General features: G+C 34.3%; 1 protein-coding gene across 21 annotated transcripts in view; it reads left to right on the plus strand.

Annotated features, from left to right (window-relative positions):
* Nucleotides 1-14,749: 14,749 nt before the first annotated feature.
* The window catches only part of LOC126718519 (uncharacterized), a 225,007-nt gene continuing 222,731 nt past the window's right edge, over nt 14,750-17,025 (plus strand). For 7 of the 21 annotated variants that reach the window (XR_007652980.1, XR_007652973.1, XR_007652975.1 and 4 more), the window contains exons 1-3: nt 14,752-15,039; nt 16,142-16,179; nt 16,255-16,277. Coding sequence is in view for 10 of the 21 variants with exons in the window: in XM_050420758.1 (XP_050276715.1) it covers nt 14,947-15,039; nt 16,142-16,179; nt 16,255-16,277 (154 nt within the window). In the remaining 11 variants the exon portion in view is untranslated. Of the gene's footprint in view, nt 15,040-16,141; nt 16,180-16,254; nt 16,278-17,025 lie in introns of all 21 variants that reach the window. The other 14 variants (XR_007652972.1, XR_007652971.1, XM_050420759.1 and 11 more) reach the window with 8 other exon arrangements.

A 17,025-nucleotide genomic window follows, 5' to 3' on the forward strand; every position in this document is an offset into this window, starting at 1 on the left:
TGGCCGAGGGGCTAATTCCCCTAAAGCCAAGGTCCCACGTCAAAAACTGAGTTTTGGACAGAACCAAGGTATTGTATGGTCCTCGGACTCAAACCTATGAGGAAACCAACTACTTAGATGAGAAAACTGAGTTTTGGACAGAACCAAGGTATTGCATGGTCCTCGGACTCAAACCTATGGGGAAACCAACTACTTAGATGAGAAAACTGAGTTTTGGACAGAACCAAGGTATTGTATGGTCCTCGGACTCAAACCTATGGGGAAACCAATTACTTAGATGAGAAAACTGAGTTTTGGACAGAACCAAGGTATTGTATGGTCCTCGGACTCAAACCTATGGGGAAACCAACTACTTATATGAGAAAACTGAATTTTAGACAGAACCAATGTATTGTATGGTCCTCGGACTCAAACCTATGGGGAAACCAACTACTTAGATGAGAAAACTGAGTTTTGGACAGAACCAAGGTATTGTATGGTCCTCGGACTCAAACCTATGGGGAAACCAACTACTTAGATGAGAAAACTGAGTTTTGGACAGAACCAAGGTATTGTATGGTCCTCGGACTCAAACCTATGGGGAAACCAACTACTTATATGAGAAAACTGAGTTTTAGACAGAACCAATGTATTGTATGGTCCTCGGACTCAAACCTATGGGGAAACCAACTACTTAGATGAGAAAACTGAGTTTTGGACAGAACCAAAGTATTGTATGGTCCTCGGACTCAAACCTATGGGGATACCAACTACTTATATGAGAAAACTGAGTTTTGGACAGAACCAAGGTATTGCATGGTCCTCGGACTTAAGCCTATGGGGAAACCAACTACTTATCAATATCAAAATCAAGTTTTGGACAGAACCAAGGTATTGTATGGTCCTCGGACTCAAACCTATGGGGAAACCAATTACTTTAAAGAAACCTGGGCTCTAAGCAGGGCTTAGCTACTACACATGACATCTAAAATGGTGCCTATATCTTCGTTGAATAAAGGTTAGAAATGAATCCGTGGCTCTGCGAGTGCAGGTAAGCTAGGGTTTTGAAACATGATGTTAAAATGTATCGCATGCGCAAATATTTAAACATGTTAAGATAAATTAGTTCAGAATTCGTAAATAATAGTAAGTATCGACAAGGGCAACTAACAAGTAACTAAAGGGAAAAAGGAAGAAGAAGATTTTATGTATACATATTCAACAGGTTCAAACTACCAGTAGATCACAAAGTTTTCAAAATGAAAAAGAAACAAGTTAATTGTTAAACTGAAAACAAATACGGAACCTAGCCAGGGTTTCTATTTCTTTAGTTTTGCGTCGGCCACGTCCTGGGAAAGCGGAACGGAATCAGCTTTGGCGCCCTGGAGGATAGCCCCTTCTGGGGAAGGCTGAACAGGGTCAGTATCAGTACTCTTGGGGACCACAGCAAGGGGAATTGCCTATGGGGGCTGGGCAAGTGTGGCTGGGTCCTCAGCTCTAGACACCTGAGTGCCAACCACGGGCTCAGTAACCTCTTTAGGTGCCTCAGGATCCGTATGCTGAGATATTTTTATCACATCCTGAAATTCTCCCTCTTCGAGCATCTTGCCAGGAGAGCCGCTAACCTGTAAGTCTTCCGACTGAATGATCCCTTCCTCGAGTTGGTCACCCATAGCCACGGAGCTGGAGGAAGTGGCCTCGCGAATGGTTGTAGGGTAGAATATGTTCTCCGCCTTCCACAGATCAGATGAAGCATCCACCCCAACTCGCTTCAATGCCTCTTCCCAAACCTGGGAGCAATAAAACCTGCATATTCCAGGAATCTGGGCTTTAAGGATGGCTTGGGTTTCAGCCACCCCCGCATTATAACCATTATCCTCGACCGTTTCCTTGGCAACCTCTGCCTCATTTCTGGCAAACTCGACCTCTTGCTTGGCCCTTAGGGCTTCATCACGGGCATATTCCGCCACCCCTTTGTCATGCTCGGCCGCAGCCAGCTTCTTATTTAAACCCTCGATCAGATCTTTGGCTATTTGCAACTGATCCTTGGCTTCAAGTAGACACTTTGTTTGGTCCTCGGCCTGTTTTTGAGCGCTAGCTAGGCCCACCGAGGTGCTATCCCTTTCGCGAATAGCAGCTGTTAGGTCAGCCTTGGCCTTGGTGAGTTCATCCTCAGAGGCTTGGAGAGTCTTCAAGGTCGTTATGCGTTTGGTGCGTTCATTCTCGGCCACCTTACTCTTATTGTTCACATCTTCCTCCATCCTATAGGTGGCCTGGAGAGCTTGGCAAGGGAAATAAACGCATAGTTAATAATGAACCAGAAGCGAGAATTAATAAAGTTTTAGGTTTCAAGAAACCTTACCATGCCCAAGTACCTCTTAGTACTGAGGAAGACCTCCTACATCCTCATTTTTCTCAAACCATCCATGTCAGTAGGGAGTAGCATGGTTCTCCCTAGTGCATCTACCACGTAGACACCCTCGCCGTCTCCAGGGTCCCTCATGGATGCAGTTTCCAATAGCAGACCCCCGTGAAGCATTGGGGCAGGAAGCCAGGCACTCGGCGAGGACTGGGTCTCAATCCCCTTTTCCTTGCCTTGAGAGGATTGGACTTCAGTTTCTTTACCCTTACTCTGGTGTCCAATCTTCAATTGTTTAGTGCGCGAAGCCTCTTCCTTCTCCTTAGAAGGTTGGGATTTTCCCCCGTCCATGACTTCCTTGCCCTTGGGGCTCCTCTTTCTCTTTGAATCAGTGCCTTCAGGTCGAGGAGGCCGAGCTGGTTGGGAGGGAGCAGGAAGTTCGGGACGGGGGGATTGTGGCTGTGACTTGGTGGAAGATGACCTGGTCTGGATAATTTGAGGCCGAGGTGGTGGGGAAGGAGCATTGGGTTGTGGCGTTCCTTGCGTATCCTTCCCAGGTTGGCCCTCGAGGAGTTCGAGAAGGGGGGTCAGGGGCTTTCTCTTGAGTCCCATCTCAGCTTGAGAAGAGGTGCCTACTGACGACAATTCCGCCTCTGACAAGGCCGGGTCACCTATGTCACCAGAAGGATCCTCGGATTGGAGGGCTAGGTCAAATACCCCAAAACCTTCCTCGGGCCGATCTAGCTCGCCTTCGTCCTTTGCTACTTGATGAGACGAGGAGGGGCCCACCAGTGGGATGTTCTCGGGGACAGATGGTTCTTGGGAGATAAAAAATCCTGTCTCGACTACGGTAATTTTTGGAAGCCAAGGGCGGCTGGCGCTGATCACATGCCTTGCGTCCGCAAATGACTTCTGAACAGGAGGGTACCCTAGTATTTTGTGAGTTGCTCGGACTTGACCATCTCCGTCATTTACAAAAATTGCCGCTTGTAAAACAGTCTCCAAGTTCGCCTGGTTGACTAAGTGAAAATGCCGTTGGTAAGCGTGTTGATCTACAAAAAGGAAAACACGCATGCATGGTTAGTTACCAAACAACATCAGAATTAGAATGGCGTTAAGGCTCATCGCCCTTCCATTCCCAATACCCCACCTGGTTCTCCTTCTACTATGGGGCACGGATTGCCATCGTGCCATTCACCAGAGACGATAAGAAAATTCTTGTTTAATCCCTTGTTGGAGTCAGGGAGGCATTGGATTAATCGAACCCTTTCGTCCCTTGACTTCATGTAAAAGATTTTCCCCTTCAACTTTTGGAGATTATAGCACCAGTTCACATCATGGTGGGTCAGTCTTAACCCCATCTTCTCGTTTAAAGCGTCCATGCAACCCAGAATCCTAAAAATGTTGCCGGCGTACTGGGTGAGGGCTAATCGGAAGTGCCTGAGGTAACCCCTCGTTACCAGCCCCATAGGGATTCTCATACACCCCTCTACAAAGGCGAGGACGAGAATTACCACCGCGCCTGTTTCCCTCTTATAATGCCATTCCCCCATCTTACAATGCCTCAGACTTACGTTGGGAGGAATCCTATAATCGACGATGAACTTATTCATCGCCTCTTCAGTATCTACTAATTTCCTCAGTCTCAATTTAGCCATCTCTATGATTTACTAAACAAAACCAACCCGTGATGGGAGAAGAAAGGGAATCAACGAAAAACAAACCCAGAAAAGAAAAAGCACGAGTTAATGGAGGTAGGGAACTTACATAAAAGAGGAAAGGCGCTTCGGATAGGCTTTTTGTGCTGGAGATAGACGAAAATTCAGATGAACCCAGAATATACGTGCTAGAACTCTTAAGTGCAAAACTGAAGAGACGGATCCGTTCCAAAAAATCTCTTATACTTTCTAGGGTAACTGCATAAATTTTCCCGCCCATAAAGACCAAGGGATCACGATCGTTCGATCTTCATCATACCATAGAACGTGGGAAACACAAAGTCACCCGTATTTAATGAGGTCACGTTTCGCCTTCCAAGGGCTCTAGGAACGTATCTAGGGCAGATAAAAAGTCTCGGGAACCGATAGGTGACAAGGATAGACAGGCATAAAAAGATAGGTGATGTCATCAAAACCCTCCTATCCGTCCGAGGAGTCGGATAGCAGGGTTTTGAGGGGCTATTGTAGGGCCGAGAAGCTTATGATCCGACCCACGCTCTATCCGGGCTCAAGGCCCGTGCCGAGGAGGTAGTGTGCCGAGGACGAGTGATCAAAGGTCGAGGGGTTAAGGGGAACTGTTGAGGATGACCCTGTCCTCGGCGCTCCAAGGCTTTGATGAGAAGAGCAACGTCTTAGTGAAGGCCATCCCCAAATAGTCCCCTGAAGGGGATGTGAGTGGAATAGAGCTCACATGGAGGTACGGTGCAAAATAGGTTCAAGGAAAATACGTCCCCTTCGCATTAAATGCACCGGCCAATGTCCTGATCATGTTAATGAGAAAAGACGCTTGGACGGTGTGACTTCGATCCTCGCGACTAAACAGAAAAGTAAGAGGGGACAGCTGATGGGACAGGTACAGAAGTAAGCACTTGCCTGACCAACAAGTGGAGGGCTAGGATCAACCAAGAAGGACTATATAATGTAAAAGTTAGTGCGCCAAGAAGGAGGCTGGGAAAAATGGCCAAAAACCAGAGCCTCCCAGCCCGCCTCCAGGAGAAAGACTCCTAGGGCGAAGACGACTTAACCATGTATGGATATCACGAAAAACCTACTGCCTGATGACCAAGGCCTAGCCTTTTAAACCCATGCTCTATAAATGATATTGTTTGGGCCTTTTTACGTGCGAACCCAACATTGTTACGGTTCGTTACAAATCGTGGCCTTACAATTATAATTTTATAATTGAACTTTTTTTTTTAATTTTACCGGTAATTTTTGTTGTTGAGTTTTTTTTTTTTTTTTTTTTTTTTTTTTTTTAAGCTTGTATATTTTATTTTAAATTTTAGATTTATAAATTTTTTTATGATCACTAAAATGAGAAAAATATTAGAGTTACAAGTTTTTTTTTTTAATTAGATAAGTAATTACTAATAAATAAAAGAAATGATGTGAGTGATATATTCACATCCAAACCAATAATTACCTCTACACACCTAGCAACTAACCCTTCGACTTTATTTTCTTCACTTCACCTCACACACTTCACCTTACGCGTTTCACTTGGTGCTTTATGACACACAAAAGCTGAGCACATTCAACATATTTATACAAGCTTAAAGTTGGTTAACTCACCGACTTTGAATTCTCTAGCACATTCTTTTATTGTCTTTGATTCATTGTAAAAATATCTCTTTCACCAACTGTCTAGATAAGTAAAAAATTTGTGGCTGAGCTTAAACTATGCAGGGAAGCTTTAGAGAATTCCGGATAGAAACAAATTGAGTGAAACTCTATAAATTTTTAGAGATAAGAGAGTTAGAGTGTGTTTGTTTGAAGGTGAAATAGGATAGACGAAAAACTTTAGAAATAAAATAGAAAGGGAAACTTTTTTAGATTATGTTTGGTTGGGTGATGAAGAAGAAAAATAAATGGTGGGGCCTAGATATTTTCTTTCCAAGCCCACCAAAAAGTTTTCTCTCCAAAATAAAAAGAAAATTAAGAAGAGAAAACTCATGAAATGAGCTTCCAAAAATAAATTTACCTCAAGTCTCCAACATGTTGGCTTTTTTTTTTTTTTTTTCCTTTTTTTTTCTTTCTCTAACCTTTTTTTTTTTTTGGACGCATAGCTTTCTTTCTTTTTTTTTTTTTTTTTTTTTTTGGGGGTTCTCATATGTTTATTTTCTCATTAATTTTGGTTGGTTTTTGTTTTTGTTCTTTTTTTTAGAAAACAATTTTGGGTTAATTTCTTATGCTTTTTTTTTTTTATTTATTTTACTGAAGTATCCATTTTATATACAATTTTTTTTTAAAGTATAATGTATTACTTTTTATTTTATTTAATAGGGACATTATGGTAAATTTATACAAACTTTATTTTCAATCAAACAAAAAATTTTTCCATCTCTCCACTTTTTCACCCTTCCAACCAAATACAAATGAAGAAAATTAAAATTTTTTCTATCTTTCTACTTTTTTACTCTCTCTCCATTTTCTATTCTCCTATTTTTCTATCATCCTAACCAAACGGACCCTTAGTGTTGATTTCTAAGTGTTAAAATGGAAACAAAATGTAAATTTATAAAATAAAATTGTTAAAATTAGTTCGTATATATATATATATATATATATATATAAAATAACGTATTAGCATGAAGGTGATTTTTGAAGTATTGTGACTTTGTGAGTGAAATGCTTAAAGCATATTTGCAGAAATGCGCATTTAATTACTCTGAACATGTGCTTTGGGTATTCAAAAAGTGTGGATTATCTTAGAATTTCACGACAATAGTTGAATATATTTTTTCAAGACTTTTTGCCACAGCAAGAAAGGCGATTTTTTGTTGATACGTGCGTTGAGTTTTCCCTGATAAACTTTTGGATGTTATTAATAGTATTAAAAGTTCTGTTCTTTTTTTAATGTTATTTCACAGCAGAGTCCAGATTCTAGGTGTCCGAGGCAGCACTATATTTATTTAAAATGGAGAGTAAGATCAAACGTGGAAGCCATGTGTTTCGTAACTAACTTAAATTGTGCTTTCAGCACAGAATATTCGGTACTTGTTTATTAGCTGCGAATATCCGATATAAGAGGCCATCATTATCCGCACTCACTGTCTCACTGCATGAAACGAAAGAGCATAGACAATTAGACATGAACAAATCTTATTTGTTTGAAAAGAAAAATATCAAGGCTTTTTGGTAGAAAAGTTTAAATAGTGTTCTTTTCTGAAAGATATATGCATGAAAAAGTGTATGAAAATATGTGTAATGTTGTTTAAAAACTGAAACAATTGTAATTTGTAATCACTTTTTATTTATTTATAAAGTTGTGTCCACTTTTAATAATTATGTCCTTTGTAATCAAACTAAGATACTTATTAATTTTTAGTGTAAACAAAAATTAAAACTAGATCTTTTATTCAATTATAAAATTTAAATAGAACTCACAACTTGCAATCATTTGAAACATCTTTCCTTAAGGTATGTTTGGTTAGAATGATTTTAGGAAGGATGAAAAAAAGTGAAAAACAAGATTAAAAAAAAAAAAAAAATTGGTTATTTGGTAAAGAAGAAAAAAGGAATGAATTTTGGTAGAATCCGGATGTTTTCCTCTCAATTCACCAAAAACCAATATTCCTCCTAAACCCGAGAGAAAATGAGGAAAGAGAAAATGAGAAAGAAGAAATCTGGAAGGGTAAAATGACACAGTATCCCATTTGTTATTAATGCTGTTTGGTGCTTACTTGTTTGTCTTAATTTTTTATTCTCATTGTTTGTCCTTTTTAGTTGTTGCCGCCACTTGCTAGAATGTACACCGTTACTTATGTCTTTTTTTTTAAAATAAAATTCAGGCTAAACTTTTTTTTTCTTTTTTGGTTCCTTTTAGTTGCTAATTGTTTTTAAAAGAAGGCTCAAAATACTTTTCTGCTTATATATATATATATATAACATTTTTTTTTAAATTGATAACATTTTTTTTCTTATATAATATTAATGAAAAGGAATTATTCATATTCTATTTAAAAAAATTGTTTAATGTAATAGGAACATAATTGTAAATTTATACCAACTTTATTTTTCATCTTACTATTTTTCTTTTTAACCAAATAAATAAATATTCTATCTTTCCACTTTTCCATCATTTTAACCAAACACAAATAATAATAAAAATTAATTCTTTTCTATTCTTCAACCAAATGGACCATATAAGTATTCTCAATTAAGGTACAATTGGGTTTGGGCCATTTCGCTCCTATATATCTTTCACCAAAAATAGTATTGTCCATTAGTTTGGACTGATCATTTTGGATGCCAAAAGCAGCCAAATAGTCTCGTAGAGTGACAAGGATTTGAATATGTATCTGTTACAGCAATAGAAAGTATCAATTGAGATACAAAATCATTGCCAACATCTAAAATATTAGTACTTTATAGATAGAAATAAATCAATTAAAAGTAAAATCTACTATGATAAGTTAATGGTCTTCATTTGATACTGACATGACAAAAATGTAGAGATAAAAAAAAATTATAGCTCCATTATTTTAGAGTAGACGAGAGAGGTTAAGAACAAAGTCCTTACCATCATTGATCAAGGTTCTCATGGACTAAACCGTGCTCTAGAGAAGCAATCAATGAGATTCCTCAAAACAAGCACAATTCAGAACCAAACTCCAAACAAGAAAAATAAAATTAGAAAAAGGGTAGTGTTAAGAATATAACTTTGTTATTATATTTTTTCATAAAATAATTTATAATTGAAGTAACATTATTTTTACATATTCAAGAATTTTGTAACTTTGTGACATTGTCTGATCTTCTTTATGAGAAGAATCATGGTTTGATCCCTCACCCCATTGATTTTAACAATTGAATTAAAAAAAAAAAAATTTACATGAATCTACCACTAATATTACAATATAATATATCGTGTAAAAAAAACTTCTCAAAACTATAGTGTAACTTAATTTATTGAATAACAATTGAGAAGACGATATTCTAATATTTTAATCGACCCAAAAAAAAAAAAAAAATCTTTGTTAGGCGAGTCATGGTTGACCTTGCATGAGATTACCAACTAAGCAAAGCATCAGATTATCAAATAAAAAAAAAACAAAGCAAAGCATCAACAAAGCAACCGACTATTATTCACGATAAAAGATATGCCTATTTTGTTTTTTGTTTTTTTTTTTTTTTTTTTACTTTCCACTTTTTATTTTACGACAGGACACATGGTCTTGCTGCCGATGCCAAACATCAAAGCAAAAACAAAGTGTTTTTTTGGTCACGTCACTCTCGTGTTTATAATTTTGAATCATACCTTTTTCTTTTCTATTATCTATAAAAAAAAAATTAAAAATAAATAAAAAAGGAGAAAAAATTTAGGACGAATTATTAAAAATTTCAAAAAAAGTAAAAAGATCCGGCTCTCTCATAAGAATAATGCTAGAGATACAAATTATTTTATAAAATTTTTTACAAACTGCTGATATGGTGAGTGATTATTGGTAAATAAAAAGTGATATTAACAGTGGGCCTAAATAAAAATCAATGAGAAATTGACCACATCAACATTTTATAAAAATATTATAAAATAATTTGTGACTGTAACATTACTCATCTCATAAAGTGATTCGAGAACCTTGTTTCCTTTATTATCGTGTATAATAAGCAAAACAAAATTTCTTTTTTTTGTGTCTCATGTTTATGATTCAAATTATATCTCTTTCTTAATTTCTTATTTTCGATTTAATTAAAAAAATTAGGGCTAAATATTAAAATTTTCAAAAAAGTAAAAAGTTACACCTCTCTCATAAAGATGATTCTAGAACCTAGTTTCCTTTATTATCGTGCATAATAAGTGGATTACTCATCTCATAAAGTGATTCGAGAACCTTGTTTCCTTTATTATCGTGTATAATAAGCAAAACAAAATTTCTTTTTTTTGTGTCTCATGTTTATGATTCAAATTATATCTCTTTCTTAATTTCTTATTTTCGATTTAATTAAAAAAATTAGGGCTAAATATTAAAATTTTCAAAAAAGTAAAAAGTTACACCTCTCTCATAAAGATGATTCTAGAACCTAGTTTCCTTTATTATCGTGCATAATAAGTGGTTATTGTGGAATGTTGATGGAATCATATCCCAATTGTTGTGACAAGCAGTACATGTCCTTTCCTCTTCCTCTTAGAAAACCTAACATTGCAGAATATTAAAGGGAGAAATAAAACCCTTTATCAAATGTTATAATACAATTACCAATAGCCTATATCACTTGCTTGGAATTGATACCAATAAATAAAACTTGATGAAATTGAAGATGGTGAAGACTAGAAAACTCGATCTTTCTAATGAAATTTTGTTTTTAGAAGCAAACATATACAAGAGAGAGAAAATTTGGTTTTAACACAACACGACAAACTTTTTTTCTAAATACAATAAAATCTCAACCTATAACGTCAATTTTATGATGATTGCTCTTTAATATCAAGCTAAGACACTAATCAATTTTTTGTATATGCAGAGTTGGAACTCTAGATCTCTTATTTGACAACAAGAAAATTTACCAATTGAGCTAACTTAAACTCACTTCTTATGGCATTTAATGCATAATTTATTCGTATGTAACATTACATATATGATATATCTCCATGCATACATGATAATTTTTTTATGATAGCTTTACCATGGCATACCAAAACTTCAAATGAAATGAAGTAGGTTCCTTTCACTTTTCAATGCAAAAGAAGTCCTACAGCAAAAGAAGTGGCCTATAGCAAAAGAAGTTACTTGTGGTGGAAGAATAGGTACTGTATTAAAAGCAAAGATAAGTCGTTCATATGAGATAGAAAGGGAAATGTTATGAGTGTATTTCACACTCTTCTTTATAAAGAGAACTAAAGTTCAAATCTTCTCACCTTCATATATTTATCCAATGTTACCAAGATTTGTAAAATTCTATCTACACAAAATTTAAATGTGGAATTTTCACTCCAAATTTTCAATTTCCTCTTATAAGCCCACCAAACAAAGGAGTATAAATGTATAATACAATTACCATTAGCCTAGATCACTTGCTTGGAATTGATACCCATAAAAAACTAGATGAAATTGAAGATGGTGAAGTTAGGAAAAATCGATCTTTCTTATAGCATTTTGTTTATTATTATTGGTAAAAAACACAATTGGTTTTTGGTATATGCGAGATTCAAACTCTAGATTTCTTATTTGACAATAAGAGATTTTACTAATTGAGCTAATTAGAACCCACTTCTTATGACATTTAGGGTATATTTGGTTGAGATGATTTTGCAGGGTAAGAAAAAAGATGAGTGAAAAATAGGAGAGAAAATAGATGGAAGAGGTGTTTGATTGAGAGGGGAGGGGGGAGAGAAAAATGGTACGACCCAACTATTTTTTGATCGATCCCATCAAAATTCAATCCTCCCAAAATGGAGGGAAAATAAGATAGAGTAAAGGGGTTGATGGTGTTTACCATTTTGCCCCCTCTCCCTCCCCTCGGTTCTCAATCACGTTGTTTCTTTTCTTTATTTATTTCTTCTTCTTCATTTTTTCTACTTTTACATTAATATTTGGCCACACATCAACACTTTTTTTTGTTCTTTTAAATATTTCATTATTTAAACATCTTTTTTTTTTTCAACTAACCTAGTTTCTTTTTCATAATAATAAATAATTTAGTTAATCACATTATTTTTTTAATATTTTTTTTTGACTAATTTTACCCAATAACTTTTTATATACTATGTAATAGGGTTATAATAGTAAAATTGTAAAAATGATATTTTCCATCCCTCCAACCAAACACACATGATGTAAAACTAAATTTTTTCTATCCTCCCACCGTTTTCATCTCCCCAACCAAATAGACCCTTAATGTATAATTTGTTCATATGTAACATTATATTTATGATATATCTCCATGCATACCAAATAATTTTTTTTAAAAAAAATTTATAATAGCTTTACTATGGCATACCAAAACTTCAAAAGAAATGAAGTAGGTTCCTTCAAAAGCAAATGTTTCCTTTCACTTTTCAAAGCAAAAGAAAGTATAAGAAGTCCTCCCTTGCCCAATTTTCTCTCATCAAAAAGAAAAATAAAAGAAAGTCCTACAAGAAAAGAGCTTACTTGTGCTAGAAGAGTAGGCACACGTGTATTAAAAGCAAAGGCAAGTCATTCATATGAGGTAGATAGAGTAATGTTCTGCATGTATTTCACTCTTTTCTTTATAAAGAGAACTAAGATTCAAATTTTCTCTACTTCATATCTTTATTAAATGCTACCAAAATTTGGAAAATTCCATTGAAAATTTGCAATTTCCCCTTATAAGGCCACCAAGCAAATTATAAAAGGGATTAGTGAATTTACAAAGGAATTAGTAAATTATTTTTTCAAATTATGGCTTTTCCGTGAATCAGTGTATGTTTTGTATTAAGGGACTTTGGGGATGTGACAGCCTTACATCACGAATCAATATTCATTGGCACGGCTATGGTCCACATCGAGGAAAAAATAACAAAAAACCGCAGTGTACTTCCTACAACATTGGGGAATTGGTCAATGGTCACGTCAAATTATGGCTAATGCCTCCACTTTTTAGTGCTCCTGTCTTCTTCGAAGAAGAATGATCAAACTTTATTAAATTTTCTATTTATTGTGTTTGCTTTGACAAACTTTATTAAAAGTTCTGGTGTTTTATTATAATTTTTTTTTTCAATTATATTAAATAATTAGCTCACTGTCTCAACTGTTAAGCATAAACCTGGTTGTAAACATTTCTAAATTTAGTAATTGGACCTCGCTTAACCCAATTTTGTTAAGTGGCAAATTGGCAATTGGACTGGCAGGGCCTAAAATAGCAAGAGTGATTATACTCCAATAGACATTACAAAGCATCAAACAGTTTGCATCTTTGACACTGTTTCATAATGAAATAGGATATTATATTACTAGTAGTGTTTATTATACAGTTTATTATATACAAACTGTTTTGCACAGTTTTACATTCATCCCCAAAAGAGGAAAAAAGAAAACCTAAAATCGTGAAGATATAATTTCAGTTGGCTTTAGGAGTGTGTGTAAAATTATGTTAAACAATTTGTGTGTAATAAGTTTAACCCTAGTACTTAGAGAGAAATGTTAATGGATGCTCTAAGTGCATTGGTTTAGAAAAATTTTAAACAAAGTTTAACTACAAAATTGGTTATAACTCTTAGGTTTAAAAAATTTTTAGACAAAGTTTAGCTACACATGTCAAATTTTGAGTCAATTAGATATTATTTATTATATGATCTATAAGCTTATATTTTATGCATAATTTTAAACTATCAAAATTTGTAATTTAAACAATTTATTGATGACATAGTTATTGATATTTATTTTCTAGAAATTTTGCAAGTATAGAAGATATAAGAAAAAAAATGTAATTTAATAGTAAATTTGTCAAAATCTACCTCCAATAAAAAGATATCGAGTAAACTTATAGCTAAAAGTACAACTAATTTTGTAGTTAAATTTTGTCTTAAATTTTTTTATGAAATAAAATTTTGATTTTTTAACAGTTTTTTATATATTTCTTATCGCTTTACATCATAACTGAGGTAGTAGTTGCATGCTTGCATCGGAACATGATCCTTTTTCACTTGCATAGTTGCATATCTTCCATACAATCTTCCCGTATTCTTCACCGCATGGATTCATTATCTTCCTATTAAGATAACGTAACTAATTCGATAAATCATAAAAAGAAAAGAAAAAAAATAATGAACGTAAGGAATTAGAAAACCTATGTTACGTTACATGGAATTCACAAAAAAAAAAAAAAAAAAAAAATTGTTACGTTACATGGAGTTGGAAGCAATAGAATTCGTAAGGGTCACACCACACCAGTCTTCTTTATTTTCGTAAACGCATACTAGTCTTTTTCATTCCATTCTCGTACGCTTCGATCTACAGCTCAGATTTATTTATTTCCACTCAGATTTTAAGGTTCAAAACGAGTAATAGTAGGCCCACACCCCTTGCTATATCCTTTACAAAATAAAACTGATGGTGACTAACTGCTTATCTCACAACTTGCTTTGTTAGAGTCATGACATAAAGTCACAAAATGAAAATAGTGGCTAAAAATAGTGTGATCTATATATATTGGGGAGAAAATATCTTGGTGGACTAGTAGTTCCTATAGTTTACTTAGGAAAGTATTATTAGTCCTTAATTTTTTTTTTTTTCTTAAATAGCCTCTTTCATTTAGGAAGTTTCAGATGAGCGTTATTGGACTCTTAAAAAAAAAAAAAACTATTAGTTTAATTTAGGAAGTTTCAAATGAACGTTATTGGTTTCAAATTAATTGCACCTATTTATTAAGGTCAACTATGCTCCGATTATAATAGAATCAACAGCTTTGTCACAACTTGTTCACGCGATGAATTGTGAATTGTGAAGTTATAAACCCACATATATGGATCATCATTTTTTTTTATTTCATTAATCACAATTTACCACATGATCAAGTTGCAGTAAAAATTGTTGATTTTGTTGTGAACCAATGGGACTCAAATGAAAATTTATAGACCCAAAAGTGCTTCAAGAGTGTATTTTGACCGACCCGACTGGATAGTGCATGACACGCGCTAGGCCCTCAAGTAGACAAACAGAGAGTACCATTTGGCGGCATTATTTCACCACCACCACCACTCCAAAATTCCTATTCACTCTGCATATATAAACACACACCCACACGCTTCCCTTTCAGTTACCTTTCTCATTCTGCATAGCATTGCTCTCTCTCTCTCTCTCTCTCTCTCTGTGTTCGAGTTCAAAACCCTAGCATCCTCGAGTTTCGTTTTTTCCTTTAGCAAACAGAGCTCCATTTTCTTCGTTACTTTCTTTCTCTGAAGTTTCACAGAGTTGTACTGAGCGAACAATGGGTCTTTCTACCAACTTTGAAGACTCGACGGACCGGCGTTTGTTGAAGCAAGTCCACGACAACGTTCACGGCAACATCTATCTCGAGCCGGTATAAGCTTCTTCTTCTTCTTCTTTTTCTTCTTGAATCATTGCCTTTGCCTTTGGTTTCTGTGTTTTTGTCATTGTTTTCCGCTTTGAATTGGTTTATGGCTTTGAGAAATGTAGAATTGGTGAATGAATTTCGGATTCGTATCCTTTGGAGGTTTAGTGTAGCGATGGAGTCGATTGAAGTGAAACTAGATTAATTTTTTATATGTGATTTGTTTTTGTTGCTTTTGCTTTCGTGTTTTCTGCTTTAGAGAAATGCATAGTTCTTGTTTTTGTTTGTGCTTTCTGCTTTGACTTTGTTCATAGCCTAGAGAAATGTGTAATTCTCCAATTATTTTTGCGTAACTAAATTTAAGAGCTATGAAATTGTGTTTTCAGTAATTTTATGCAATATTTTGCTTCTCAAATCCTCATATGTGTTTGAGTTTTCTGTTTTAACTTGGCTTATTTGCGGAACACAGATTTACTTATATGAAATATGCATTGATAACTTTTGGAGCTTCAGAATTGCAATTTACTCACTTGAATTGTTCTGATTTGAGTTGATTCAACCAGAATATGATAGTGAAATTACGAAATAGCTCAGGATTTGGAATTTGATTTTCATGAATGAAAATTTTCTATGAGATTTTGAGCAACTGTTAGATTATTTATTTGAAAATGTAAATTTTTATTTTGAAAATTTGAATATATAAAGAACGAAATTAAATTCAATCTTATTCAGAACAGAGTAAAACTATTGAATGTTCAATAGGTAAAATGAGTGAATAGTTTATTCCTAATTTGTCTCTGTAATCATGATGATTCTGCTCAACAAAACTATAATCCTTGCACAAAAATACGCTGATTTGAAATATATAAAACAAAATCATTAGAAATTCAGGGTTTTAAATCATACCAAAGTATATGAGAAGTAAGTAAATAAAATAGGTAAGGATGTAGATTTGAGATCATCAACCTAATGGTTTGATGAGGCGTCTTTATTTAGGAAAGTATCTATAATTGCTTTCCTTTTTAATATGCATTACATTATGAATAATTCTGTTGTCATTAACCATTCTTAGTATTGATGGTTGAGTTACCTTTCTCATGTTTACTTGCAGGTTGCTCTGAAGTTCATAGATACTGAGGAGTTTCAGAGGCAAGTTTGTTGAATGTAATGGTTGTTTTTCTTATTTCATGAACTATTCTTTGACAATTTTGCTACTTATTGCAGGCTTCGTGAGCTAAAGCAGCTTGGTGAGCCAGCCTTTACTAGAATTTTTTTTTTGGGAACAATTAAGATTGACCTGAATTAACTATCAGGAAATTTAGATTTATAAATAATTAAGTGTACATCTACCGGATATTTATTATTTATTTCACTGGCAAAATATAATAATCTATTTTACCGGGTTCTTGAAGAAATTTAATGTCAAGTATCTTTTTATTGGAATTTAAATGTTAGTTAAATTTTTTGAATTTTAATTCTTACATTTCTTGTCACTTTCTACAGTTTCTATTGTGGTTTTCACACAAAAATTAATCAATGAACCAATCTATGCCACTGATTAAAGATTTCTGATGCAGTTATTGTAGCAATTGAAAGACAAATTTTAAAATATTAATTATTATTAATTTTTTTGTCATAATCATACGTTTGATTTACTATAATATCATTTTTATGGTTCAGATTGTAGTTAAATCAATGTTAAAGGTAATATCCTTTAATGAGGTGTATTATGAACCATGGGGGGCACTTCACATTATTGGCTGTATATCTTATACTAATTTGAAAGTAAGTCTCATATTAAATCAGTTTTCATAACTTTATTTCCAAAAATTAAAAAGATAAATATATATTTTAATATTGAGCTCAATTTTGGAATTCGGTATCTATGACAACATATTAATAGCGTTTGTGCATCTCTACTTTCAGCTGACTTTGCAGGTTCTAGCTTATGCAAACTTCTTAAGTGCTTAGCATTTTGTCTATTTTTATCATAAT

This window comes from Quercus robur, chromosome 3 (assembly GCF_932294415.1).
Source record: "Quercus robur chromosome 3, dhQueRobu3.1, whole genome shotgun sequence".
In the NCBI taxonomy this organism is placed as follows: Eukaryota; Viridiplantae; Streptophyta; class Magnoliopsida; order Fagales; family Fagaceae; genus Quercus; species Quercus robur.